At 43.3% G+C, this 27779-nt stretch overlaps 4 protein-coding genes and 2 non-coding genes across 6 annotated transcripts; all 6 read left to right on the forward strand.

The window, feature by feature from the left end:
* Nucleotides 1-1514: 1514 nt before the first annotated feature.
* Nucleotides 1515-7395, forward strand: st6gal1 (ST6 beta-galactosamide alpha-2,6-sialyltranferase 1). The gene is made up of 7 exons (XM_073478907.1): nt 1515-1721; nt 1841-2206; nt 2295-2559; nt 3974-4071; nt 5550-5651; nt 6011-6185; nt 7124-7395. Exons 1-7 carry the CDS (start codon nt 1530-1532, stop codon nt 7393-7395), a joined length of 1470 nt encoding a protein of 489 aa, XP_073335008.1. The 5' UTR covers nt 1515-1529.
* Nucleotides 7396-15678: 8283 nt separating this feature from the next.
* On the forward strand, nt 15679-15750 carry trnad-guc (transfer RNA aspartic acid (anticodon GUC)). The gene has a single exon. It is a non-coding gene; the product is annotated as a tRNA-Asp (tRNA).
* A 927-nt stretch (nt 15751-16677) lies between these two features.
* LOC141007219 (histone H2B 1/2-like) lies at nt 16678-17299 on the forward strand. Its single transcript, XM_073479566.1, has one exon. It carries the CDS (start codon nt 16689-16691, stop codon nt 17055-17057), a length of 369 nt encoding a protein of 122 aa, XP_073335667.1. The 5' UTR covers nt 16678-16688; the 3' UTR covers nt 17058-17299.
* Nucleotides 17300-17520: 221 nt separating this feature from the next.
* Nucleotides 17521-17592, forward strand: trnad-guc (transfer RNA aspartic acid (anticodon GUC)). Its single transcript has one exon. It is a non-coding gene; the product is annotated as a tRNA-Asp (tRNA).
* Nucleotides 17593-20009: 2417 nt separating this feature from the next.
* Nucleotides 20010-20386, forward strand: LOC141007610 (histone H4). The gene has a single exon (XM_073479977.1). The coding sequence runs from the start codon at nt 20023-20025 to the stop codon at nt 20332-20334; it is 312 nt and encodes a 103-aa protein (XP_073336078.1). The 5' UTR covers nt 20010-20022; the 3' UTR covers nt 20335-20386.
* A 4723-nt stretch (nt 20387-25109) lies between these two features.
* On the forward strand, nt 25110-25923 carry LOC141006559 (histone H2B 1/2-like). The gene has a single exon (XM_073478763.1). The coding sequence runs from the start codon at nt 25110-25112 to the stop codon at nt 25479-25481; it is 372 nt and encodes a 123-aa protein (XP_073334864.1). The 3' UTR covers nt 25482-25923.
* Nucleotides 25924-27779: the final 1856 nt, after the last annotated feature.

Here is a 27779-nt window from a genome sequence, read left to right on the forward strand (position 1 = left end):
AAACCACCAGTGTTATCGTTTAATCTTGTTTTTGTTTGCTTGCTATTTAATATTTAATTGATTTCCTCTTTCTCCTTCTACTTCACGTGAAAGGATATTGATGCTCTTTGTTTTGAAACACTTCCCATCACTTGGGAGCTTTTGATTTGTTTACATTAGCCGAATTAACTTAAAACATTTCCTGTTTGCAGTGAAGCCACTAATATACAGACAGGTATCACTGGATTCCTTTGATACTGAAGAAAACTTAAAAACGTGTAAATTCTCAGGCAAGTTCTGCAGCAATGACGTGTTTTTTGCTATTAAAGAAGCTGATTATTTGCTATTTAATATCGTATTGAGTTCCTCCTCTTCCTCTTCCTCTACATCATCATCCACCATCATTATTCCCCCAGTTGTGCTGAAACCACATCGACCATCATCTCATTTACTTCCATTAAATATGACTGATGGTCAGGTTGAATGCTGCAGCAGCACTGCGTGCTACAAACTGACCACTAACTCTTGTAATCTACGTCCTCCATTTCTCTCCCTCTCTCTCTCTCGTATTCATTATCTTCAGGCCTCTCTTGTCCCGATTTCCCTCCTCTTTTTCCATCTGGCCTCCCCTCTGATGAATCAAGCATTCCTCCTCCTCTTCGCTCTTTCTCCCTGATTTCACCCACCGCCCGGGGCGACGATGGCGCGCTCCCTCGTCCTTATTCTTTGTTGTTTCACCCACTTACAGTATCAGAAGCAGTGATTCAGTGAAGAAACCTGCTTATTTCATTTTCATCTTGTGTTAGAATGAAACAGCCGTCGTTACATTTTTGTTCAAATTACAAATATTTTTTCCACTCATACTCACCCACACTTTCAAAATGCAATATCTTACATATTACTAGTTACCTTCATTATAAAGTAATATGTTACAACATTGCTGTCTGCGTGCGTCCACAGTGTTGCTGCTGCAGCGGCTCCTGCCTGTCCCGTCTGTTCACATCAAGTTCGACTTTTATAACAATCAATAAATATGATGACCTGATTTTTCTTTGCCCGCGTTGAAAGAGCGACAAAGCCGGAGGGAGACAGAAAACAGACAAACTGCCCTTCATCTGTTGCGTCTATTCTCTTCATGTCTGTGACATTTTCTACTGATGTAAACATTAAAACTGTAGTGAGAGCCGGTCTGACGTCGATGTGACTTTCACTTTGTTTCTGCAGAGAAGTGAACAAGTGTAAAACTGTAAACCACGTCTGTACAGGGCTGAGTGATCCGACCTTACAATGTCTGTGCCTTTCACAAGATATTAACAGAGTGAGATTTTGGATCGATCAGTAATAATCAGTAATGTGGATATAATGACTACGTGGGTTAAACCAGTAGTCTGGTACTTCACTGTCATGACAACAAAGTTCTCTCCTAAGTTGTTTTATCAGCTGTTTCCCTCCTGATTTAATTCGTTGCTTACGTTCATAGAAGTTTGTCTGAATTCTTCTTGATGATAATGTGAATATGACCGTGTGTCCTGCAGTATTCTGGGGCGGCGATGGACAGAGTCAGCCTGCTGTGGCGTCTGAGGCGTCGGGCTCGTCGTGGAGCGCTCTGCATGGCCTTCTTCTGCATCTCCATGGCGCTGCTCTACGCCCTCTGCGCTGAAAACAGCGTGCCCGTCACAGACGCCATCTTCGGGGTCCGGGCACGAACCCGAGCTCAGCCTCGCGCACACTCTGTCATCAAGGTCTGTCGCTGTTTTTCACTGTCGTGTTGGTTTTCTGGCTAAATCATGATGGTCACGTCTGAGATGCTTGATAAATATGGGCCATAGATGTTTGACGTCGCCGTCTCTGGCTCCCTCAGGTGCTGCGAGGTGGAGCCAAGCCCATGTACATCGACCCTCAGAAGCTCCCAGGTGTTGTCCCAGGTGACCCTCACCGTCCAATCCCTGTCCTCTCCTCTCCAAACCACACCCACGAAGTCGCGGACTCGACGCCGAAGAAGAAGACGAGGGGGCAGGAGCCCCCTGGGTTTTTCTCTCGGCTGCTGCCGCGCCCCTTCACTCGTGCGCTGGAGACCCTGTTCGGAGGCCGGCGGAGGGGGGAGCTGAGTGGCCGAGGGGAGGCCGAGTTCTTCGGGCCTCACGGGCTCCTGGGAGAGGTGTGGGATGACGAGATGTCCAGTAACATGCTGGGAAGCAGACTGAGGAAGGTGGTGCAGAATTATCAGGTGAAAAATGGAGAAAGAAGCTAAATATTAAACTTAGCTGAATTCTGAGATTATTTTCCCAACACGTTGTTTCTTTTTCATCCGTCAGTCGATGAATAAATACGGAGTCGAGTTCAGCGGCCCCGGCGGCGTCTCCAGCCGGCCCAAGTTGAGCGGTCGCGAGCTTCTCTGCCAAATGAAGGGCAAGGTCGAGGTCACGACTTTGACCCCCGACCTCCAGCCCTTCTCGTCACTGCCCTGGGCCGCACAGCTGCCCCCGAACCAGCTGACCTCTGACCTCGGGCCTTACAAGAGCTGTGCTGTGGTGTCGTCTGCAGGGTCGCTCCGCTACTCTGGACTGGGCAAAGAGATAGGTGAGATGTTTTAATGGGCAAATCAAGGTTTTCTTTATGTGGAAACAAAGGAGTCCATTCTGTCTCCTGAGTTTAAATCCCGCTCCATGTTTCAAGTGTGTTTGTTGTCAGTTTAACATCAAGGTTTGGTTCATTTCGCCGACACCGACATGAAAAAACTCGAGGAACAAAGTCAAAGGTAGCCTGGAGCTCACGGATACAAACTTTAATTAAAGGACGAACGTTTCCAGGACATGTGCGTCTTCATCAGTGAAACGTTTGTCCTTTAATGTCCTTGAATCTGGACAGTCGTCTTGCTTCGGTTGTTGTTTGTTATTCTGTAATTTTAGTTTTATATCCAACAAGGATCACTATTTCTGTTTTATTCGTCTTCCACATGAACCTGCTCAGTGGGTGCCAGTAAGTTATTTCCTATATTTTGAATCCGAGAAGAAGAATGTTTCCTTTTTTTGTTGCCGTCTGAAGGCTGGAAGCTCGAGGCCAAAAGCAAACAGCCAAGAAGAGGAAGAAGATTTTTATCCCTTTTCAGAGGAATTCAATTGTTTCACTCTGTTATGTTTTTACGCACACACACAAACATGACCTACACACATGCGTTACTGTATGTAATGGTGTCAGAGCGACGGGGCTGCCCTATAATCAGTTGGGGGGTTCGATGCTTTGCTCAAGGGCTGATGTATTATATAATTATGCTCATATTATGTAAAATAATCTAGAATTGCAGATGGTACATATTTAAAGAGCATCGAGCAAGTGGCCCTGCTCCAGATCCTCACATTTAATCTGCACAGCTCAGTTGTTCTGCTCGTTGTTCACACGGGCTGCAGAGCTGCATATTTTATTTAAAGTACTTATCCGCGTTCTCCATCTTATCTGCGTTCCCGTGCTTGAAGTTAAACTACTCGCTCTCAACCAGGAGCAGATTTAGTAAACGTGTAGGTGTTGGAGTTGAGAAGAGCTCGAGCCTCTGCTGCTGTTTACTCGGTCGTTTAGGAAACACTGTTTTTATTTTGGTTCGGTTCCTCGTGTGCCAGGATGTTCCACCAGCGACCGACATCAACATCTGCTGTTAATCTCAGTGAACAGGGAGGAGACGTCGCGGTGCACAAAACATCAGAATGAAGAGAAGGAGATCAGTCCGTTATATGAGGTTTAAAAGTGACCTTTTCTTTTTTATTTTTAACAGGACACTAAAATAAATACGACCTGTTGTTTTCAGTTCTTCTTCAGGAGTTTTGACGTCTGAGGTGACATTAATCAGAAACATCTGTGCGTCTCACATCATTGTGCTGTTTCCACTTGTGTGTTCCTGTTTTTAATAAGCAGGCTATTTGCAGAAACAGAAAATCTGTTGCATCAGTAACTCAGAAAGTTTTCACTTCTTCTCAAACTGATGTTTGTTCCTCAATCACAGACGCTCACGATGCCGTGCTGCGCTTCAACGCAGCGCCCACCACCGGCTACGAGAAGGACGTCGGGTCGAAAACCACGATACGCCTCATCAACTCACAGGTGAACAAAACCAACCCAGCGCTCGTCATCAAAACCTCAAACAAGCTGGTTTGACTCCCGAAACAAGGAAAAATGCAAATGATGTGAAATAACTGAAATGGCTTCAGCAGCACCACCTGTATTCCAGCAGCGTCTGTGGCTTTAATCAAACTGAGAGTGAATAAATCGTACAAGTTTCAAACATAATAATAAAAAACATCTTTTCATATCAATTTGTGATCTCAAGGCTTCTTTGAGACTTGGATTACACCAGACGAGCTGTGTGGAGACGTTTAATGTTTTCTTTTCTGGTTGTATTTTCCGTTTTTAAAACTAAAGTCTGCATCTCCTTCAGTTGTTTAGCAGAAAGCTGCAACGCTGTTTTTTTACTGTGAAGCTCCAGAGATGCTGGAGGGAGGAGATGATGACTCTTATCATTTAAGTTATACTTGTACATCTGGTGTTTTTGTTCTTAGCAACACGTCTGAACGCATGCTGATAGTTGCTATAGTAACTATTTCCTGATGATTAAGCTCGCAGCTATTTTTATCCTCGTGTATGCACAAGATTTTAATAAACATAACACAATAACATCCACACGAGGGCGAATAATGGAAGAAACATCTCAGTTTTTATATTTCTCAAACCGTATTTTGGAGACTTCTGGTTTTATATTATTTTATTCTGCTCCAGTCTGACTCGTAGCTGCCGACCAGCTTTCCAACGGTTTGACCCGACTCTGCTGTGAAGAATGCAGGAAGGCTCAGCAGAGTGACGCTGCATGAACACTGACTTTTCTATTTCTCCTCCGTGGCAGCGAACACAATAAACGGCCTTTCAGTAACCATCATGCTGCAACCTGAGCTCATCCAGACACTTTACGGCCGATTAAATTAACTTTACCCACCATAAGAGCGCTTTTTTCTGTGGCTGCTGTGACGCGCTGGTGCTTCACTCTCACTCTGACTCAGATTCACTGAAGTTCAGCCGGTCACACATAGTTACAGAGCAACAAAACCCCCACTTTGCCTCATCGTGGAGACTAAATCCAACATTCAGATTAATTCAGGCTATGATAGGCTCAGCTTTGACTTGCAAAACAGCCGGGTTTTACCAGAGAGTTCCAGTTTGGGTGGTTGGAAATAATCGATAAAAGAAGGATATTTCTGAGCTCTGACAGTTCAAAGTGTCCAACTACAAACTCAAGAATAACACGTTTAATCGCACGATCAAGTGCTGATGTTTCCCGCTGATGGAGCAGAGATAATGTTTCACTTTGCATTCAGTATCCATGTAAATGTTTCGACCCAATGAGTTTTTTTAAGTGAGCTGGTTTGCTGCTCAGTGAGCTTTAAAACATCTCCAGAGGCTTCTTATTTTATTTTGTCTGGGTTTATTACAGATTCTGTCCTAAAATTAGTTTATGTGACGAGATGCTCGTCAGCGTCGCTGTAGAAGTGATGCATTTGTGTTTTTATTAATATTTGCTTGTCTTGCAGGTGATGGCGTCTGATGACCATCGTTTCCTGTCCAGTTCTCTGTACAGCTCAGGTGCTCTGGTGGCCTGGGACCCCGCCCCCTTCTCTGCTGACCTCACTCAGGTAACGATTACATCATCATGCACTCACAAAAGACACTTTTCTGCTCTGTTTTGTTCCTGTTTACAGCGTACGCATGCATACGGTCCAGATATGGTCCAGATAATTATCACTGAATTACTTTGATACTGAAGAAAACCTGAACCTGAACCTGAACCCTGAAGAAAAGATTCTCAGGCTCCTCCATAAACGGAAATCATGAACCTTTATTTGCGACGGACACTGGAGATAACACACAATAGCCTCTAATTACCTTTGGTTCTGAGGGAAGGAGATTATTATTAACTGTCAGTTGTGTGAAACCCACAGTACGTTATAATGTATTTAACAGACGTCATAATATTACCGTGTCCCACCTGCAGTGGTTCAACAGGACGGACTACCCCATCTTCACCCAGTACCAGAGATACAGGAGGGTTCATCCCATGCAGCCCTTCTACATCCTGCACCCTCGCTTCGAGTGGCAGGTCTGGCAGCGGATACAGGACAACATGGCTGAGCCGATCCAGAAGAACCCGCCCTCCTCTGGACTGCTCGGTATGTCAAACATCACGTCTCTCACCACTTCCTGTTTATAACCTCACATCCAGTGAGCTGCATCCAGTGAGCTGCACCCACTTCGCCGAATTACTGAGAAGAACACAGAAAAAAAAAAACAGAAGTACAGAAAACAGTCAAGTGAAAGTGTGAATGAGTGCTTATGAATGTAAACTTGAAAAACCAAAATAAACCTTAGTTCACGCATGAGACGAGCATTTATAGACGATGATTGATAGATGATTGAAAGAGTTTTCAGGGCCTTTAAGGAATGCTAGAGACACTGGATTTTGTTTAAACTAGGCTGAGATCTACTGAATTTATACTTCATAATGTTTTAATTTTGCCCTAAAAGAATCACTTCTCTAAAAAAAAAATAAGGATCTCCTGATGAAGCTTTGTTGGCCTCGATTCTGGAGTTCTTTAATAATGTATACACGCAGTCTGATCCGATACTTTACTTAAATCTTCATTAAATATGAATATGACACATTAAAATAACGAATGTAGCCTTGTAAATGTGGTAAGTACTGACAGCAGCTGCAGAGAACGCATAAACCAGACAACAGAAGCATTCAGTTTTGTCCAGAAATAAGTAACAGCCTTCAACTGAAGTAAAGAAAGGCGGCAGGGTTCGGGCGAGAAAGGCAGTAAAAGAATCGCAGTAGAGATCAGGCAAGAGACGCGGGACAGTTCAGGCAAGAAAGGTGTCAGGGTCCAAGCAAGACAGGCGGTAAGGTTCGGGTGAGAAAGGCGGTAGGGTTTGGTAAAGATACGCAGTAGGGTAAGGTCAAGAAAGGCTGTAGGTTGCGGGCGAGAGAGGCGGTTGGGTTTGGGCAAGAAATGTTGGGGTTCAGGATCAGTCTGGAACGTCTCGACTGAACATCGTGTCCAATTACATAAAAGGTTTTAAAGCGTCTTCTCCGCTTCCTGTCCAGGCACCGTCCTGATGATGTCACTGTGCGAGGTGGTGCACGTCTACGAGTTCCTGCCGTCGCGCAGGAAGACGGAGCTCTGCCATTACTACCAGCGTTTCTTTGACGCCGCCTGCACGCTGGGCGCCTACCACCCTCTGCTGTACGAGAAGAACCTGGTGAAACGGATGAACCAGGGCTCCAATCGAGACATCTACACCCACGGACGGGTCACGCTGCCTGGCTTCAGCGCCATGAACTGCACCCAGGCTGCCGGAGGTTCATCCAACCACTGACTGGGAAATATACAGAACCAGTGAAGCACATAAACACACACACAGACACACACACACACACACACACAGACATGATGTGAAGCTGATCCCTGCATGAAGACAGGAAGCGATGAGGACGGACGTATGAACACGTCGTCCTCACTGCCGAACCAACAGGAACGTATATAAATATTACATGTTGATATTATGGGCTGTCAACACTGGAGCGCGCGCACACACACACACACACTGAGGAGGACGTTAAAGGACCACACTGCTGGTTTTGAAGGTTTAGCCGGTTAAAATCCTAAATATTGAAATTGTTTTTCAAAGCGTACGATCAGATTTTTAGACTGATTTTAAATCTTCCAAACAAAAAATGAGCTCCGGCACACAGTCGACAGTCTGTTCTCACGATATAATGAAATAGTTCAAATTAAAAGTTAATTTTAGTCTTCGAATTCAGAGACTTGAAACTTGATTGAGAAAAGCTCATCCATCACAGTGAACGAGTAGTTTCACTTCATTAAATCCTCATTTAAATCGGGTGTTTCGGACGATAAAGGTTTTGAAAGAAATATCAGAATCGGTCCAAAATGAACATTTCTGCCAATACGACAGTTCGGTAAGATGACAGTCGGCATAATAATGTGATAATTTCGCTGCAGGAGAGACTCGACGCTCTCTGCAGTTACATGGAAACAAATCTGCATACGTTTGTATCAATCGGCCAAAATGAGTTTAAAAATACGGCGTGTTAGCATAAATCCACCATCTTTATTTCCTACTGAAGACATAAAACTGGCTCCAAAATAAATAGTTTCCTTTTCAAAAAGAGTTTATTATAACAGCTGGTCGCTGTAGTTTAATGTACCTTGAAAAATCTAAATGTTGTTAACTTTGCGGGAATAAAATGTCCGATTTTATTTCCAAAACAGCGCAGCGAGTATCGACACTCCAGAAAAGGAGTATTGAAATCATTTCAGATATTCAGTTTACATTTTATCTGGACTATTTTCAGCAGCTGATTAATCTACATGAGCTCCTTTATAGTTAATACTCTTGATTAATCGTTTATTGGCATTTAAAATGTTCGATCATTGTTCCCCGAAGCTCAAGATGACGTCTGCAAACGTCTTGTTTTGTCCACAACACAAAGATATTCAGTTTACTGTCACAGTGGAAAGAAACCAGGAAATATTTGAGACTTTCTTCCTTAAATATAACTTTATCGATTATAACCACAGTTGTTTAGTTTAGTAGTTTAGAAATAGACGATAATGGTGACCACTAAACTTTCACTGTGATGCATCTCGAGCAGAATTCTGCACAATTGGTGGTTTATTTGGCTGAAACATGTAAAAAAAAAATCAACCGTGTGGTCCTTTTAATCCTTAAACTGAGATTTGGCCTCATCAAAAATGAATCAACATCACAGGACAGCCCAACACACACACACACCTGTGCAGAGCGAGCCTTCACCTGTGAGATGTGTAAACTGTAATATATGAGTCATTCCACTGTGAGGCGCTGCTCTCAACCTTCCACACACATCTTTGACTTTTACTTTGAAACTCAATCGGCATCCTGAAAGAAGCTGCGGAGATCATTTTTGTTTTTACTCTTCATTTGACGGTGGAGTCGACGAGTCTGGATCAGATCCTGGATCAGTTTTTCACTGCCGATAACTGTTTTTCTGAGGAACAATCTGATTTGAGCTCAGTTTGAAATCAGTCATCTGCATTTCTGAAAAAGACAGAAAGGACAGCTGCTTTGCTTTATTAGTTTTCCTGTGGCTTGGATTTTTATTTTTTGGGAATTTTTACTGCCCTATTTTCAGGGCTTCAACAGCACTTCTTCTTCTTCTTCTTCTTCTTCTTCTTCTCCTTCTCCTTCTTCTTCTTCTTCTTCTTCTTCTTCTTGGAGCAGCAGCAGCAGGACGTCTTGGCTTGAAGTCGGCAGTCTCCTCCAAATGTGACTGTTTTTTTGTTCTCGAGAGGAAGTGTACTCACTGTGATCGGCGGTGTGAAGTTTAGTTTCCACGCCACACAAAGGAGCCACAGTAAGAGAGCGCCCACGTTAAGCTGGTTTAAAATTTAAAAAACGCACCTGCTTCTTTCTTCTCTCCAAAAGACGGAGTGGGATAAATATTTTAACTTCCAGGCTGCTGTTAGTTTAGAGGATCTGCAGATCTAAAATAGAAATAATAAAAGTCTTATTAATTTTACAGACGTCTTAACTGTTGTCTCTTGGCTGTCGGGAGACGTTACACACCTGTAGACTAAAGTTTCCTAGCCTCCCTTTTCTCCCCCCCGCTGCTAGCCTTTATGCTAAGCTAGGACGCTCACACTCTGTCCTGGATGCACAGAGATGAAACTGACTCTGGAGAACACAACAGGATTTCACAGAAACGTTGGACTGCTCCTTTAAGGAGAGCTGATGAATGTCTCTACATGACACACACACACCTGCACACACACCTGCACACACACCTGGATCTATTTATTGAAGAAGTTACTGCCTGCGGATGAATCCTAACCTCTAACCTTTACAGTGATCCAACCATCCAGTTAACAAACATTTTGTACCCGTATCCTGTAACAACCTGCTCCTACATCTGGGCTGCAACTGATGATTATTTTCATTATCGATTAATCGTTAAGTTTATAAAACGCTCATCACAATTTCCCAGAACCCAAAGTGACGTCTTTAAATTACTTATTTTGTCACAAAATCCAGACGATGTTTCACATTTTTGCTTGAAAAATGACTTAAAACGATTAATTTCCCTCGTCACTCATCGATTAATCGACTAATCGTTGCAGCTCTGCTCCCAATAATCTTTTTTATAACTCTTATATAGTGTATATATTATAGCAGGAATACCCAGGAGGACGGTCTTTACTGTGATTATGTGACTCGGCTTTGTGAAGCAGAACAGAGTTTCATTTCTGCAAAAAGCAAACGAAAACATCGGCTTCTGCACATTTATGATAGTTACTCTTGAGTTTCGTGTTTTTCCAGGTCGGATTCGGTCGTGTCTGGATCGGATACGTCATAAAATTTAAATATGTCTTCATGGCGGAGCGCTGAGGACAGAAGCTGCTCTGTAGTCCGGTGAGATGTTACTAAAACAAAGCGTTTAATTAAGAGTAATAAGCTTCACGTGCACAGAAAAAGTCCTCGATCTTTTATTTAAACCCCTGAAAAAAAGGAAGCAAAACTAAAATATTGAGTTTATATTTTTGTTAAATATAAAATAATGTTAAAAGGAAATTAAAGGTCGTCCACACCAGGAACTATAACTTTTAACTCAGTGGGGAACGATATCTTCTGGCTCACCAATATTGATTTCTGTGAGCTAATTGATGGCATTTAAGAGACAGTTTTATAACTCCGTCTTGTTTTATTAATACAACTCGTTTAACGCTCATATAACATTTATTATTTCCCCTGAGAGACACTGCAAAACATTTTTTTGGGTCTCCTCAGTTTGTTTAGACGTCCTTTTAAAATGAACGCCAGGATAATTGACGTTGACTCGGCCTGAAGTATGAAAACAATACGACTCTCCTCACATCCTTGAAGTATTTCATAAAACCCGACCCCTGTGAGGGAACGCAGCACGTTTTGACGCCTGTGTTTACACAACGATCGATATCTTTATAGTTTTGTTGTGGAGCCTCGATCGTCATCTGTGTCGCAGCTTTGACTCAATTATTTTCTTCTCTACGGTTTCAGGAACGTAAACTCTGCCCACACATCTGCATCGCTGTTGTACTTTCAGTATTCCCACAGTAAAGAACAGCCTCCGGGGTATTACGACTTTTATTCTATTATTACCAAACGCATGTGAACCATCTGTACAAAGTTTTCTCCTCTGTAGTGTAGCAACAGGAGAAAACAAAGACGAGCTACGTCTCTGATAATAAACAGAGAAATGATCCGCATGGCACGAACTCAGATTTCACCCCTTAATTTTTTCTAAACCATCGATGTAAAACTTTTTTATTGTTGTTCACATCTTCACACGTGAGCCGGGTCATTTGCATGAAAACACCGACTGAGCCTGGATCAGATGGTGTGAGTCGATGCTCCTTTTGAAGATTACGTGTATAAAACATCTGATTTTTTTTTATAAACAGTTATTGGTTTGATTTTGGAAATGGGTTCTTGAAATAACTTCTCGTTTACGTAGACAGATATTGAAGGTTTTCTGTTTTAATTGATGCAAAACTATGGCGACATCACAAGACCAAAAAAATATGACGTACAGAGCAGATCTGTATCCGGTAGCAGACAAATAATGCAACTTAATTTCAGTATAATATTTATTGTTTTGAGTGAAATGTGTCAAAAACTATTGGATGGATTGCCGTGATGAATGGTGCAGACATTCATGTCCCCTCTGACTTGTTCTGGGCAAAATCTCACTGCGTTTGTGACCAAATGTCTGCAGATCCAACGGCGCTCCCATCAGCCTCAGCTGTACTTTGTTGTATGCAGATGTTAGCGTGCTAACTAGCTAAACACAGATGTTATCCATGAGGAGGTTTCCGGGGGAAACATTTATGGGGGGTACTCCCGGTGCTCGGTGAAACCAGCTAAAGACGCTAACCTAGATTTTGTTGAATGAATGAAACGTTGAATCAGTCGCTCTGAGCGGCTGTTTACACAACAATGGTTTTTGCATAAAACGGTAAACTGTTGTGTTTTGGGCATCGAAACGGTTGCAGAAGGCCACATTTTGGTGTTTTTCTGTAGCGTGCTAATTGCAAAGTTGCGCCTCCATCTACTGGCCGGGCACGTGCCCAAAATAAAACAGTTTGTGGACACGGGCCCTGTGCAAGGGGATTAGTATCCTGTGATCATTGTAAGAATGTTAGCATGCTGATGTTAGCATTTAGCTCAAAGTACGGCTGAGCCACTGGCTGTACAGTGATGACGCCGCCATGTTTGAGATCTGTGAAGGTGACGGGGACATTAACAGGACAGCAGGTGGCGGTCGGGAGTCTCAAAATCAATCTCAAAATGGCTCCAATGCTGTTTTTTTCTAATCATTTCAGTTCCCTGTTTTTTTACCAGGACTTTATTGTTTTATTCAGGAGGCAAACACTTGAATAATTGATGTCATTGCATTTCAGAAGAAAACTAGGAGAACACGTTCTCTCTATGCAGTCGCACTCTCGTCCCGACTCCTGCTCGTTTAATTTCTGCCTGCAGCGTTCGTGTGAAACCTCTGATGTTTTTATTTCAGCTCACAGATGCACTTTTCTCCTCTGCTTTGCCTTCGTCCTCTGGGAGTCTTAAGAGGATTGTTTGTTAAGCTGTTTACTGTGGTTTTTATGTGGTTGATTGTATTTATTGTTCCTTTACTTTGTTTCCTGTGTAACTGGATTCTTTTCACTTAATGTGAGAACAAAAATGCAAAGAAGAAATCCTCTCATGTGTCCTCGAAAACATACGACTGCCTTCTATTTTTGTTTTAAGGGAATGAATTCTCAGCAGATGACTTCAGTTTCCTTTAGACAACTTTCATAAACATGAAGAGCTAAAAGTGTAATTGCCAAATAAACAGCTCGCTTGTTCCGAAGTGAAAGATGTCCAGATTATTAACGTGGTTGTTTTTCGCGATGCTAGCGGTTTGGCTGCAGGGACCCGACCACCTGTCCCAGACTTCCTCCCAATCGAGAGCTGAAGTCACGTCTCTTCTGGTCGACCACCATATTTCGGAAAAAATATGTTAAGTAGTGAAGAGCGAGAGACTAATCTTTTTAATCCTGTTTGAATTGTGTCATGAATCACACGTACGTCGTAATAAAGACGACAGCCAACGTCTCCTAACTGAAACACTGTAGAGCTGCTCCTGTATATCAGCAGCTCACAGAACTGAACCAGAACCAGAACTGCAGTTGTCAATATGAGCAGATTTATCGTGATGTTCATCTTGTTTACGAGCTGTTCTGAGCCCAGTTGGCTCCATGTTGGTGCTGGTTCTGGTGCTGATGAGACGATGTAGTTCACTGAGCGCTTTAACACAAAACTACACGAGGTTTGACTTTAATACAACAAACTGACAAACATCATGTGACTCATGACCCAATTAAAAGGAGATAAAAATGTCCCTCTATATACAGACTTGGCGCTCTTCATACTACTCTGCATGACTTCCTCCTTTCCTGCTGTAATAATCACTGCAGCCACTAGAGGTCAGCACACGGCAAGAAATGTAAATATGGGTCGTAATAAGCTGCGTTCAGAGTCGACCTATATGGATGTTTTTCTGATGAGGACGAGCTGGAAGTTTTGTTCAGATATTCATGGTTCCCAGAGGATGAAGAGATTTTGCTCAGACGCTCACGATCCCGTTTACTCCTCGTCTGACACCATCATCAGATAAAATGTGTTGATTTATGACCGAATACGTGCAAAACTATCGACATTCCCATCAGACACAAATGTACTTTCTGTTCAGCGCTAGTTAGCAAATGTTAGCATGCTGCCATGCTAATTTATTAAGGTAATCCTGCTACTTGCTCACTTCCAGCATGTTATAATTGTCATTGTGAGCATGTTAGCATCGTGGACTTGACGTCACCGTCGTGCCAAAGTGCAGCCTCACGGAGCCGTTAGCTCGGCTACAGACTCGCCAGTCGTGTTTTCTGGTGACGCTTTACTTCTTCAGGCCTCAACAAAAATCACTCTGGTTGACAGAAGGGTCACAAGTAGATATATTTTCAGGAATCACAAGCCAAAATGTTTGATTTTACATCCCACTGCCTGATTATTACACTTCACACTCACACTGGCTATAAAACTTCTTCTCTGGTTTCACCCTGCATGCATCATGTTCACTTTCCAAACCCAGTGCTGTAAACGTTCAAGTCAAGCTTCTGTTGTTGGATGAATTATTATTAATTATTAATGTTGTGTTTCGAAGCTTCCTCATTGTGTTTTATAAAAGATGTCAGAACCGTCAACACGTTCTTCCGTTAATGACTTTATGTTCCAGGCGTCACGTCGGCCATTTTATCTGTGAGCAGGAGGTTGTGACAGTCTGGAGTGAATCACATCAGTCTGGATGCTGGATGAAGAAAATACATGTTTAAAATCTTTAAATCTTTAAAACTCGGTCAATAAAAGACTGACAACAAAAAGCCTCTGTGTCGTTATTTGATTAAAAACATGTTGAATGGACGATTATTCAGTTTTGTCTTCAGGAACTCTCCATAAAAGTAAAACTATTAAAAAGTGTAACGGAGTTTTTATTTTGGAGGATTTTGTATTATGTTTTGATTTAGACATTTTAAATGATCCATGATCATGTCTTCTTAATGAATAAAGAGGAGGACGCCCCCTGCTGGTCAGAAGAATTACTTCCTTTTAAATATTTATTTTTTTAAATGCTCAAATCAATTCATTATGGAATAATTACTTATTTTACTGTAAATGAATACATCTACAAGAAAAAAAATATATAATATATGTAAAAAATGTAATTAATTTACAGAAATATAAAATGCACATGAAATACAGTCATTTTAAAAATGTCTTACGTTTATATTTCTGTCCATCAACACGTTTACTTTATGTTTTTATATTTCTGTTGTCTATTTATATGTATGAAATCTGGATAGACACATGAATAAGTAAATATCATTTTTTATACATTTATGTCCCTTTTATTTATGCATTTGAATATTTTATTAAAGATATAATTATTTTATTTACAACAGCTCTGTTAAACCTCGCCAGCCGTTTGTAAAACTAATGTATTTGTTCATTTATTCATTAATGGATGTCATTTTGCTTCATCCACACAAGTTAACGAGAAAATAATTATGATTTGAAAAGTTTATTGTTTATTAACCAACGCGGGAATGTGAAAAATATGCCCATTAATTGAAACTGATCCGATAGTTAAAGGAGCATTCTGTAGTTTTGTGGAAGACATTTTAAGAAAAACTAAACAATCAAACTCTCTTCGTTTTCATGACTGAATAAACTGAATAAACAAACTGACCTTAAAAGGACAATTTATACTGTTTTACTTTGTTTATATGTGGCGGACCCCGCCACCTTTCTAGCTTCAAACAGTGTTCTGGGACCTTATTTTCCTCTGAGAGCAGCTGGTTTATTCAGTTATAGAGAAAAACAGTTTGTGTTGTGACCTCATTAATATTATTACAAATATTAAGATTCTCAGTTTGAATTTCTCCTCCAAAAACTACAGATCGTCCCTTTAATCCCCCGAACATCAGGCACACTGATATCAGCGATGTGGTCGTTCAGTCTTCTATCCCTTCCTCGTTAGTATAGTGGACAGTATCTCCGCCTGTCACGCGGAAGACCGGGGTTCGATTCCCCGACGGGGAGAAAACGTTTTTGGCTCCGGAAGTGTTTCCTGTCATTATTATTATTATTCTGCTCGATGAGAATAAAGATACTAAAGAAACGAGAGAGCGAACAACTTCAATCTAATAGTTAATTAATACTTAGTACATTTTTATATCTGTGCCATGCAAATATCTGGCGCACACCACACGGGATTACATCGTAACACAGATCGCATGTCAGCTTCCGGTTTTGCAAATATCAGCAAAAAAAAATAATAATAATAATGAGATTTCAGTTAATACCATTTTGTTGATTTAAATTAACTGTATGCACGTTGAAAGATTAAACAGCTCTGAATCCTGATGAATTACCTGCAGTTGTGCATCTCAACCACTAGATGTCCGTAAGCGACCATATTCAGTCCGCATCAGCGCCACAGAGACTCAGTGAACAGCAGCGTGTTGGAGCTGAACAGGATCCATTCATTTCATCTCACCCTGCTTTTCTTTCCCTTCCTGTTTCCTTTGAGGAGCTGAGGCGTGCTGCACATCACTGCAACACCTGTCCACATTACAGGTGATTCATTTTATCATTAGTTTGCAGGAGCGTGAGAACAAAACGTGTCTTCACTGCAGTGATACCAGAACCTGAACCTGGTCCAGTCATTCACTTGTACCGGGGAGGACAGACTCAAAGGCTTGTACAGTTTTAAACTGGATTATCTTGTATTTATTTGGACTGCAGCCACAAAAAACAAGCGAAACGTCCAAAGAGCCCAAACAGGAAGTAGCGCACAGGGGCGGGCGGTTACAAAAAGGCGGGCCGGCTACAAACTGTCGCTCAGTTATACGCGGGCTCAGCCTCTCAGCCAATCGCGTGTGAGCGACAGCACACTGATATTTGCACCGCGCGTGCCCATATAAAGTATTCAGCAGCGACTTCAGCTTCACGTCCCGGTTAAACGCGACTGTAGAAAAATGCCTGAACCACCAAAAGCAGCGAAGAAAGGCTCCAAGAAGGCCGTTTCTAAAGCCACCAAGAGCGGCAAGAAGAGGCGCAGGACCAGGAAGGAGAGCTACGCCATCTACGTCTACAAGGTGCTGAAGCAGGTGCACCCCGACACCGGCATCTCCTCCAAGGCGATGGGCATCATGAACTCCTTCGTGAGCGACATCTTCGAGCGCATCGCCGGCGAGGCCTCCCGCCTGGCCCACTACAACAAGCGCTCCACCATCTCCTCCAGGGAGATCCAGACCGCCGTCCGCCTGCTGCTGCCCGGGGAGCTGGCCAAGCACGCCGTGTCCGAGGGCACCAAGGCCGTGACCAAGTACACCAGCTCCAAGTAAACCTGCTGATAAACCATCAACACAAAGGTCCTTTTCAGGACCACACAACCAAACTTTGAAGAGTCGTTTCCTCAAGCTGTCACCTTGTTACCGTGAGATCAGCACGATCACAACTTCTAAAGTCTCTCAGATGTTTTATTGTTTTCCAGAACAGTGAAACCTGCTGAAGAGTTTGTTGCAAACATTTCCCTTCTGCTCATGTCGGATGTCTCCTTGTGTCAAATAAAGGCTTTTTAACCTAATTCAGGTATTTTAGTTCCTGCTCCATGCACGAGTGCCTGAAGTTTGTTAATCTTCCCCAAATGTGTTCGTAGTTATACACTCAGTACAGAATATGTAATTGAGTGGAGGAGCAGTAATGAGTCCTAAAACCCGGAAGTCCGGAAGTACAGATGTAAACATACAAACCCCGAACATCGAGCCCACTGATTTGTCCAATATGGTCACATATCCTTCTATCCCTTCCTCGTTAGTATAGTGGACAGTATCTCCGCCTGTCACGCGGAAGACCGGGGTTCGATTCCCCGACGGGGAGAAAATGTTTTTGACCCTTTATTGATTATAGGATCCTTCTCAGAGCCACATCGCTTTATACTACGTATGAAGTAGTGCACACACACTTTAATGTGTAAAACTAAACTTAAATGTGTTAATTTGATGGAGTTACCCTTTAACGTAAGAAAAGTCCATTAAACGTAAGTGCTGCATCCACAATCCTACTTATGCTAACATACCAAAGCAAAATATTAGCAAAAATACTTGAGGTATCCCAAAAAAAGTACCTGTTGAGCTGGGTCGGATTCTTCCACCAGACATGATTAAAGGACAGTAGAAATATTAAAGTTCTGGTACACAATTCTTTGTTTGTTTCCTTTGTTTCGCTTTGGCAAAACCTTCGATGTTTACTGTCTTTGGGTCCCAACATTTTATTTAAGTGAAATGATCTGAGAAGTTTGTCAGATGCCTTTATCACTGCTGGTATCTTCAGCCACAGGACGGAACAGTTGGTTTAATCTACAAGTGTAAATTGTAAAATGTGGACCAGAATTAAAACAGTATGATGGGTTCCTACACGAGAGGCAGGGTGGATAACTGTTGTTATGACTTATTATTAAACAAAACATTTTAAGGGGACTTCCTGCAGCTGAAACACTGTAGGAAGGAGCTCTGAGTCTGACCCCGCCCAGAGAAACTACAGCGTGTCTTCAAACACGTCCGCAGAAAGGCTGTATATTCAGAGTGTCTTCAGCCCACAGGCACACTTGACCGCACACTTGACCGCACTTGTCACCATGATCCACAAACCCGGCAAAGACCCCCACAACGTCACCAGCTACCGCCCCATTAGCCTCCTCAGCCACATCGGAAAACTTTTTGAAAGAATCATCACCTCCCGACTCAGTAATCACATCGAATCAATAGGTCTCATCGGTATCCATCAAGCAGGTTTCAGAAAAGGCAGAGCAACAACAGACAACATCCTCCGTTTATCCGAAGACATCTACAGAAACTTCAATAAGAAACAAATCACCCTAGCAATATTCTTCGACATTGAAAAAGCATTTGACAAAGTATGGCATAACGGTCTCATATACAGATTACTGGACACCAACCTCAAACTCCCCAAACCCACCCAATCCATCATCTCCAGCTTCCTCAACAACCGTCACATCAAGGTCAAAGTCAACTCAGCCATCTCAACACCATTCACCCCCCAAGCAGGAGTACCACAAGGCGCAGTTCCCAGTCCACTTCTATTTCTCATCTATACCTCAGACATCTACTACCCCCCAGCCACCATAGCCAAAGTTTCTCAGTTTGCCGACGATCTCTGCTACTGGTCCAGCTCAAAATCTCCACAACTAGCAGCCAATAAACTCCAGCATTGCATAACAGAAATAGAAACCTGGTCAAGCATGTGGCGCATCAAACTCAACCCCGTCAAAACCCAATGTGTCATCTTCACCAAAAATCAACACCTACAGCGCAATAACATTAATCTCTCATTATTCAATCAACAAATCAGCATCAGCAACGAAGCAACCTTCCTCGGAGTAACCTTTCAAAGCAACATGACCTGGACCAAATTCATCACAAAACTGGAACAAAAAGGAAACATCAGACTGAACCATCTCAAAGCCCTCTGTGGAAAACATGGCGCATCACCCTCAACAATAATCAAAGTCTACCTAGCCTACATCCGACCCCTGTTTGAATACTCCGTCCCCGCCTGGATCACCCTCACCGACAACCAGATACAACGTCTCCAAGTAATACAAAATAAAGCACTAAAACTGGCTCACCGTCTCCCAAACTATATCAGCAACCACTACATTCACAGAATAACCGGCATCCAGACCATCAGACAGAGACACCAAGCAATAGCCCGAAGATATTTAAGTACAGCAATAAACAATCCTGCCCTCCAGAGAACCATCCAAGAAGCCAAACAAACTGTCAACACCCCCCTGTCATTCATCCTCCAGCTGAAGCCCCCCCTCCCCATCCCCTGATCCCCCCCTCTTCTATGGCCGAGTAACTCCACACAAAAACACTCAACACAGACCACCAAACACTCACACGGATACATGAATATAAGAATAGAACATGAATAGATCACTTATGACACACATACACACAAGCCTGCACTAAATACACATGAGCACTTTATTTTATTTTGTTTATTTTCTTTTATTCTCTCTGTCTCTCTCGCTCTCGCTCTCTCTCCTGCTCTCTCTCTCTCTCTCTCTCTCCTGTTCTCTCTCTCTCTCTCTCCTGCCTTGGTTCACTTACGTCCTCCTTCCTCCAGAGTCCTGCTCCTCCCACCTCTTGCCGCTCACCAAGCTCCACCCACAACAATGGGTAGAAAAGGGCGGACGCCCTGAGCTACCCCACCAGGCTCAAGAACTCTCGCTCGCTCGCTCCCACAGGCACAGTCGACTTTGTTGAAGACTAAGCTGACAACATGAGCGGAAGAGGAAAGGGAGGCAAAGGACTCGGTAAAGGAGGCGCCAAGCGGCACCGTAAAGTCCTCCGCGATAACATCCAGGGCATCACCAAGCCCGCCATCCGCCGTCTGGCTCGCCGCGGCGGAGTGAAGCGTATCTCCGGTCTGATCTACGAGGAGACCCGCGGGGTGCTCAAGGTGTTCCTGGAGAACGTCATCCGCGACGCCGTCACCTACACCGAGCACGCCAAGAGGAAGACCGTCACCGCCATGGACGTGGTGTACGCGCTGAAGAGGCAGGGCCGCACCCTGTACGGCTTCGGCGGCTAAACCTCGTCCCGACCCGCTGATACCGAAACCCAACGGCTCTTTTAAGAGCCACCCACCCGCTCTGAAGACTATTCCTCACACCTGGTGGTTACAATTATTATACCAGTCATAGTCTAGATATGAATGTCTCTTCAATGAAGCACATATGTTTATGTAACTGGATACAACTGTCTTCTTGATCATATCTGTAACTGAATGGAGATACATATGTGGATTGTATAGAGTTGCGCTCTGGAGACTCCAGAGCTCTCGACTTGACAGCACAACAGAGCCAGATACCTCCACCGACAGACACAGCACTGCATTCCTCCATGAGCCATCGCCAGCAGAGCCTGACTGCTCTCATCCACGGACCTATATAAACCAGGGTAGAGGCACACTCTATCTCAAAATCTCACTGGTGTCACTAAGCACTTGAAATTCACACTTCACTTCTATTGTGTCTCACTGTATAAATACCCCTCTGCGCAACTTCGTCTCACACACCCTCAAAGAAATTCACACTATGGATTCCACCACCCCAGACTCTAACCCAGCTACCAGCAAATCATCCAGACCCACTGCAACAGCCAGCCCTAATCCACCAATCCCCCCCACCACAGAAAATATAGACCATCTCATCATCAAAAACATCTTTGCTCAAATCAACCACCTATATTCTGAACTCAGCAAATACCCTCAGTCCACCCCCCTCAGCAGCACCATCACGCAGATGAAATCCACGCTAACCACCATGGAACAGATCTTACTTGAAGGACAGGACCCACATACCCCCCTCCCCCAGTTTTCTGCCACCTACTCCGACATCGTCAGCACAAACATGCATAAATACCCAACTATTAACACCCTCTCAAGAAAAAGAGCAAGAAGGGAATCAACAGAAAACCAACACGTCACACCAGCGGTCATGGAAAACTACAGAACCCCGGACAGCTCCTTCACAACCAATCAATCCATTGTCAAAGAAATCCAAAAACACAAACCACAAATCCAACTCCATAAACTGGTCCATATGAGAAACGGTAACCTCCTCATCTTCCCTAAGGACATCCCCTCCCTGAACAACCTTCTCACACCATGGCCGGAGGGAGCATTCAACGGTGCACACTTCACTTGCAGACTGGCACGAAAACAAGGTTCCACCCCTCCATCTGACTCCTCCGTGAAACTCCTGGTCATTAAAGGCATCGACATCAACATCAGTGAAACAAGAGTCAAAGAACAACTGGAAAACCAAGACATCCCCATCAACCGAATACACAGAATCATCAGCAGAACCACCCAGCAACCAACCACATTTCTCAAAATTCACCTGACAAACCCTGACGAAGCTGCCGGCCTTCTCCACGAGGGCTTCTAGAAAACACACAAACTACATTTCATGAAAATCCTTACCCAAACCACACATAACATACCTGCCTTTTTGCCTTCCGTCTGTTACATTCTTTTCAAAATGGCCATCAGTACTTTTCTCCACATAAACATAAGAGGGATAAGAGGAAAGAAAGAGGAATTAATCCAACTGCTAAATGAAAAGAACATCTCTGCAGCATCAATAAATGAAACATTTTTAACAAACAAATCACGCATCAACATCCCCGGATACAACATCATCAGGAAAGAAAGACAGTCTAGACAAGGAGGAGGAGTAGCAATTTTAATCAGGAAAAACATCGAATACAGTGAAATGGATTATGGTCTCTCATCACAACAACTCAACGGAAATGAATATGTTGCAATAAGAATGAAAAATCACCTGCACCATCTTATCACAATCATCAGTATCTACTGCCCCCCTGGAACAAGACCTTCAGCAGAACTGTTTCAAGCCATCACCACCTCTGACCACACCCTCATCATGGGAGACTTCAATGCAAAACACACCGACTTCTACTGCAATACAACAAACACAAATGGAAATGCACTCAAACAGATTCTAAATAACACCAACTTATCAGTAATCAACACCAACGAACCCACCTACATCTCCCCTGCAACAGGCAACTCGGACATCCTGGACCTGATTCTCTGCACCCCCGACCTGGCTTCAAAACTTCTCCAGTTCTCCACCACAAACCACCTCAGCAGTGACCACCTACCGGTCCTCACCACTTTCTCCTTCCACCTACAAGCCACCCCAAACAATAAATACAACTACAGAAAAGCAGACTGGGAAATCTACAGAACACACATCGAAGGAAAACTACAAAATACACCCCCATCACTCCCAACACCACCCCCGACGATCTGGATCACCAAGCAATCCTGTTAAGTCAAATACTCACCCAAGCCAGAGAGGAAACGATACCCCAAAACACCAACAAAACTCCAACACAGTCACTCCCCCACCACATCCTCCAACTCATCAAACAGAAGAGAAAACTACGACGAATTTACATCCGGTCCCGATCACCTCAAACCAAAAGACTCCAAACCACTATCAAATTACAACTCAGCCTCCACAAACAAAACACCTGGAAAACCTTTTACAAGAAACTGGACCACGACACAAACCCCCGAACCTTCTGGCAGAAAATCAAGAGCATAAACGGAGATCCACAAACCAACACCACCCCCCCCACTCAAATCCTCGGGCACTATCATTAGACAACAAAGAAAAGGCCACACTCTTCTGTAACCATCTTGAAAATATCCACTCATGCCCCAACGACACTCACTTTGACAACACATGGAAAGACCTGGTGGACAAGGAAATCACAAAACACAAATCATCACAGACAAATAGAATCGACCCCCCCACAGAGCACCACCCCCTCACAAGGCCTGTCACCACCAAAGAAATACAACTGCACCTAAAAAAGATGAAAAATAAAGCACCGGGAGAAGACACCATTCACACCATACTTATCAAACAAGCACCAGTCACCTACCTCCAGCACCTTGGACAGCTCTACACCACTTGCCTCACCACTGGCCACTTCCCTTCACCCTGGAAGACCGCACTTGTCACCATGATCCACAAACCCGGAAAAGACCCCCACAACGTAATCAGCTACCGCCCCATTAGCCTCCTCAGCCACATCGGAAAACTTTTTGAAAGAATCATCACCTCCCGCCTCAGTAATCACATCGAATCAATAGGTCTCATCGGTATCCATCAAGCAGGTTTCAGAAAAGGCAGAGCAACAACAGACAACATCCTCCGTTTATCCGAAGACATCTACAGAAACTTCAATAAAAAACAAATCACCCTAGCAATATTCTTCGACATTGAAAAAGCATTTGATAAAGTATGGCATAACGGTCTCATATACAGATTACTGGACACTAACCTCAAACTCCCCAAACCCACCCAATCCATCATCTCCAGCTTCCTCAACAACCGTCACATCAAGGTCAAAGTCAGCTCAGCCATCTCAACACCATTCACCCCCCAAGCAGGAGTACCACAAGGCGCAGTTCTCAGTCCACTTCTATTTCTCATCTATACCTCAGACATCTACTACCCCCCAGCCACCATAGCCAAAGTTTCACAGTTTGCTGACGATCTCTGCTACTGGTCCAGCTCAAAATCTCCACAACTAGCAGCTAATAAACTCCAACACTGCATAACAGAAATAGAAACCTGGTCAAGCATGTGGCGCATCAAACTCAACCCGTCAAAACCCAATGTGTCATCTTCACCAAAAATCAACACCTACAGCGCAACAACACCAACCTCTCATTATTCAACCAACAAATCAGCATCAGCAACGAAGCAACTTTCCTCGGAGTAACCTTTCAAAGCAACATGACCTGGACCAAATTCATCACAAAACTGGAACAAAAAGGAAACATCAGACTGAACCATCTCAAAGCCCTCTGCGGAAAGCATGGCGCATCACCCTCAACAATAACCAAAGTCTATCTAGCCTACATCCGACCCCTGTTTGAATACTCCGTCCCCGCCTGGATCACCCTCACCGACAACCAGATACAACGCCTCCAAGTTGTACAAAATAAAGCACTAAAACTGGCTCACCGTCTCCCAAACTATATCAGCAACCACTACATTCACAGAATAACCGGCATCCAGACCATCAGACAGAGACACCAAGCAATAGCCCGAAGATATTTAAGTACAGCAGTAAACAACCCTGCCCTCCAGAGAACCATCCAAGAAGCCAAACAAACTGTCAACACCCCCCTGTCATTCATCCTCCAGCTGAAGCCCCCCCTCCATCCCCTGATCCCCCCTCTTCTATGGCCGAGTAACCAAACACAAAAACACACAACACAGACCACCAAACGCCTTAATTTCCCAGCTTGGGATCAATAAAGTATATCTATTCTATTCTATTCACACGGACACATGAATATGAATAGATCACTTATGACACGAATAGATCACTTATGACACACATACACACACGCCTGCACTAAATACACATGAGCACTTTATTTTATTTTGTTTATTTTCTTTTATTCTCTCTCTCATATAATATATATATATATATATATATATATATATATATATATATATATATATATATACACACACACATACACATACAAATGTCCTCTTGATCATATCTGTAACTGAATGGAGTGTTACCTTTTTTATCTACCAGTGAGGTGTTTTTAAAGTGTAATATCGGAACTTTAATCGACCTCACGTCTTCCGTCGGGTTGTCAAACGTTGCTTGTACAGCGCATGCTCAGGCACAGCCAATCCTGTAAGCGCGACAGCACAGCGGTGTTTGTTTCGCGCATATATAAAGTATCACCTCTCTCACCAGGTACAACTCGTTGAAGACTTCTGAAACGTAGAGAAAATGCCTGAACCACCAAAGGTTGCGAAGAAAGGCAGCAAGAAGGCCGTTTCTAAGGCCGTGAGCAAGAGCGGCAAGAAGAGGCGCAGGACCAGGAAGGAGAGCTACGCCATCTACGTGTACAAGGTGCTGAAGCAGGTCCACCCTGACACCGGGATCTCCTCCAAGGCGATGGGCATCATGAACTCCTTCGTGAGCGACATCTTCGAGCGCATCGCCGGTGAGGCCTCCCGCCTGGCCCACTACAACAAGCGCTCCACCATCACCTCCAGGGAGATCCAGACCGCCGTCCGCCTGCTGCTGCCCGGGGAGCTGGCCAAGCACGCCGTGTCCGAGGGCACCAAGGCCGTGACCAAGTACACCAGCTCCAAGTAAACCCGCTGATACCACCAACACAAAGGTCCTTTTCAGGGCCACACAACCAAACTTTGAAGAGTCGTTCCTCAAACTGTCACCTTGTTACCATGAGATTAACACGATCACAACTTCTAAAGTCTCTCAGATGTTTTGTTTTCCAGAACAGTGAAACCTGCTGAAGAGTTTAATTATGCAAATGTGTTTTGTCTGCTCATGTCACTTGTGTTTTATATCCTACTTTCAGTTTTACTGCAAACACTAAGAGTTTCTCTTGTCTTGTCTTTTCAACACATCTGACCAACAACTCAGACTGCCACTCATCCCTTCTCTCCAGAACAAAGGAGGAGCTGATATATCAAACTTAACCCTGTACTGATGTGTGGATGTATTAATGATCAAAACCAACCACCCTGTTAATTACTGCAGCTCAGCTTTGAGTATAATAAACTGTCCGAACAGCTTCCTGGGTCCTGTTTAAATGTGACCCACAAGAATAAAGCTTGTTCAGTCACTTAAAGAAATAAAAGAAGGATTCACAGAAATCCTGTTTATAAATGAACAAAGCAGCAAATCTGAAGGTTTCACTGATCAACTTCCAGAACACTGTAATCATCTTATTCACTGTTATAACATTGATCATAGTTATTTAATAGTATAAGTGGCTACATCCTTTATCTCACTCACTGTTCATCATACACAAATATAATATCACTCATATCGTCATTACTAGGTGACATGACATCGCCTTAACTACTGCTGCTGACCCACAACACAAGTTACTCTTTCAGACTTAATGTGTCGCTTCGTCCATGTCAGATGCTTCGTTAGCAGATTGTTGGCTTCACAACAAAAACAAGAAATACATTGACAAAAGGACAGTCACCACAAACACTCGCTGGTGGCTGATCTGTGGAGATTTGGCTCATAGATCCACTTCAGGCAGCTTTATAAATAATATAAAGTGCAGCCTCCCTCCTCACAGGGCTTACCAGCTGTAAAGCGTTATTACTCAGCAAGAAAGTAATCAGTTTAAAATGCATTAGTAATGTGTGAATGCTCTCTAGTGGACAGAATGTATAACAACATCGTGCTGATAGTGACATTGGAAATGTGTATACAGTGTATAGATAGATACAGTAGTAAACATAGATAATAACCTGCATTTGAGCATTGCTATTGTAAACATAATTTGATTATTAAAAACAATAATGACATTGTGAATTTATATTATCAGTGCTTCATGTTCTGTGTTTCAAAGTAAAGTTAAAAAAAACAACAGATTTATCTGCTCACGTTGGCTCCAAAACATCTTTATGTAACAAATCAATATCTAAAGTGAAGTTCAGTTTTTGGACTTTGAGCGTCTACAATCTGAATGTGTCACCACAGTATTTGATTTTCATCTCTGTCGTCTAAACTGACATAAAGCTGACCACAGACACAGAAACATGTGTAACAAGGGGAAATAAACTGCTTTTTTACTTTAGTAAAAGAACCCGACCAGTCTATTAACTGGCTGATGTTATTGGCAGATATTAACCCATCACAGATATTTTGATATTGGCATGAATGTTGTATAACTTAAAATGTTAAGACAATAAATTGATTAACTGTAAAAAATATCCTGCCTGTGTTACGTATCTTTGTCACAAATGTTTGATAACCACATTTGAATAGTTGCACAAAAAAAATAAAATGTGTGTGTATATATCGGCCAACATATTGATATCTGAAGAAACACACTCCTCGATGTCAGGTCAGGTATTTAATGACAACGATGAAGGAGCCCTGCAGCAATACACAGAATAGCAACATAAGCTAAAACAAATAGCTAATTAATATGTGATACTGTGTAGCAAAGGTAACAGTATGAGCTTAACCAAGCTTGATAGTAATGAAAATAAAATACTAAGACTTACAGGAATATGAACAGAGATGAACCTCCAACCACCATAGCAGGAACATAATAAACAGATACTCACAAAATGGCCGACTACTAACTGAGCCAGTGTAGCACTAATAAGATACTGCTCCCTAGTGGCCAGGAGTACTCCTCATCCCCCCCAGTCCGTAAAGCTATGAACAGGAATAGGTTAACGGACTCAGTCACTTATCCAATGACCAGTCTCAGGCTCGTAGCGCCTGGGCGGCCTCCTCGTGCGGCCCGGCTGCACGAGCAGGGGCAGCGATGGTGGGGACTGTGACACCGTAGGAGACGCCTGCGGGGTGACATCTGCAGGAACGGGGTCACCTCGGGTCCCGAGGCCAGGGGATGTCTCATCAGGGGACGCCAGCGGGGAGGTGTCCAAAGCGGTG

The sequence above is a fragment of the Pagrus major genome, chromosome 13 (genome assembly GCF_040436345.1).
Source record: "Pagrus major chromosome 13, Pma_NU_1.0".
Taxonomy (NCBI): domain Eukaryota; kingdom Metazoa; phylum Chordata; class Actinopteri; order Spariformes; family Sparidae; genus Pagrus; species Pagrus major.

Coding starts and splice junctions, on each gene's coding strand:
- LOC141007219 (XM_073479566.1), top strand. CDS start 16,689: ATGCCTGAACCACCAAAAGCAGCGAAGAAAGGCTCCAAGAAGGCCGTT.
- LOC141006559 (XM_073478763.1), top strand. CDS start 25,110: ATGCCTGAACCACCAAAGGTTGCGAAGAAAGGCAGCAAGAAGGCCGTT.
- LOC141007610 (XM_073479977.1), top strand. CDS start 20,023: ATGAGCGGAAGAGGAAAGGGAGGCAAAGGACTCGGTAAAGGAGGCGCC.
- st6gal1 (XM_073478907.1), top strand. CDS start 1,530: ATGGACAGAGTCAGCCTGCTGTGGCGTCTGAGGCGTCGGGCTCGTCGT. Junction 2,560..3,973: donor TGGACTGGGCAAAGAGATAG/GTGAGATGTTTT, acceptor CCTCAATCACAG/ACGCTCACGATGCCGTGCTG. Junction 4,072..5,549: donor TACGCCTCATCAACTCACAG/GTGAACAAAACC, acceptor CTTGTCTTGCAG/GTGATGGCGTCTGATGACCA.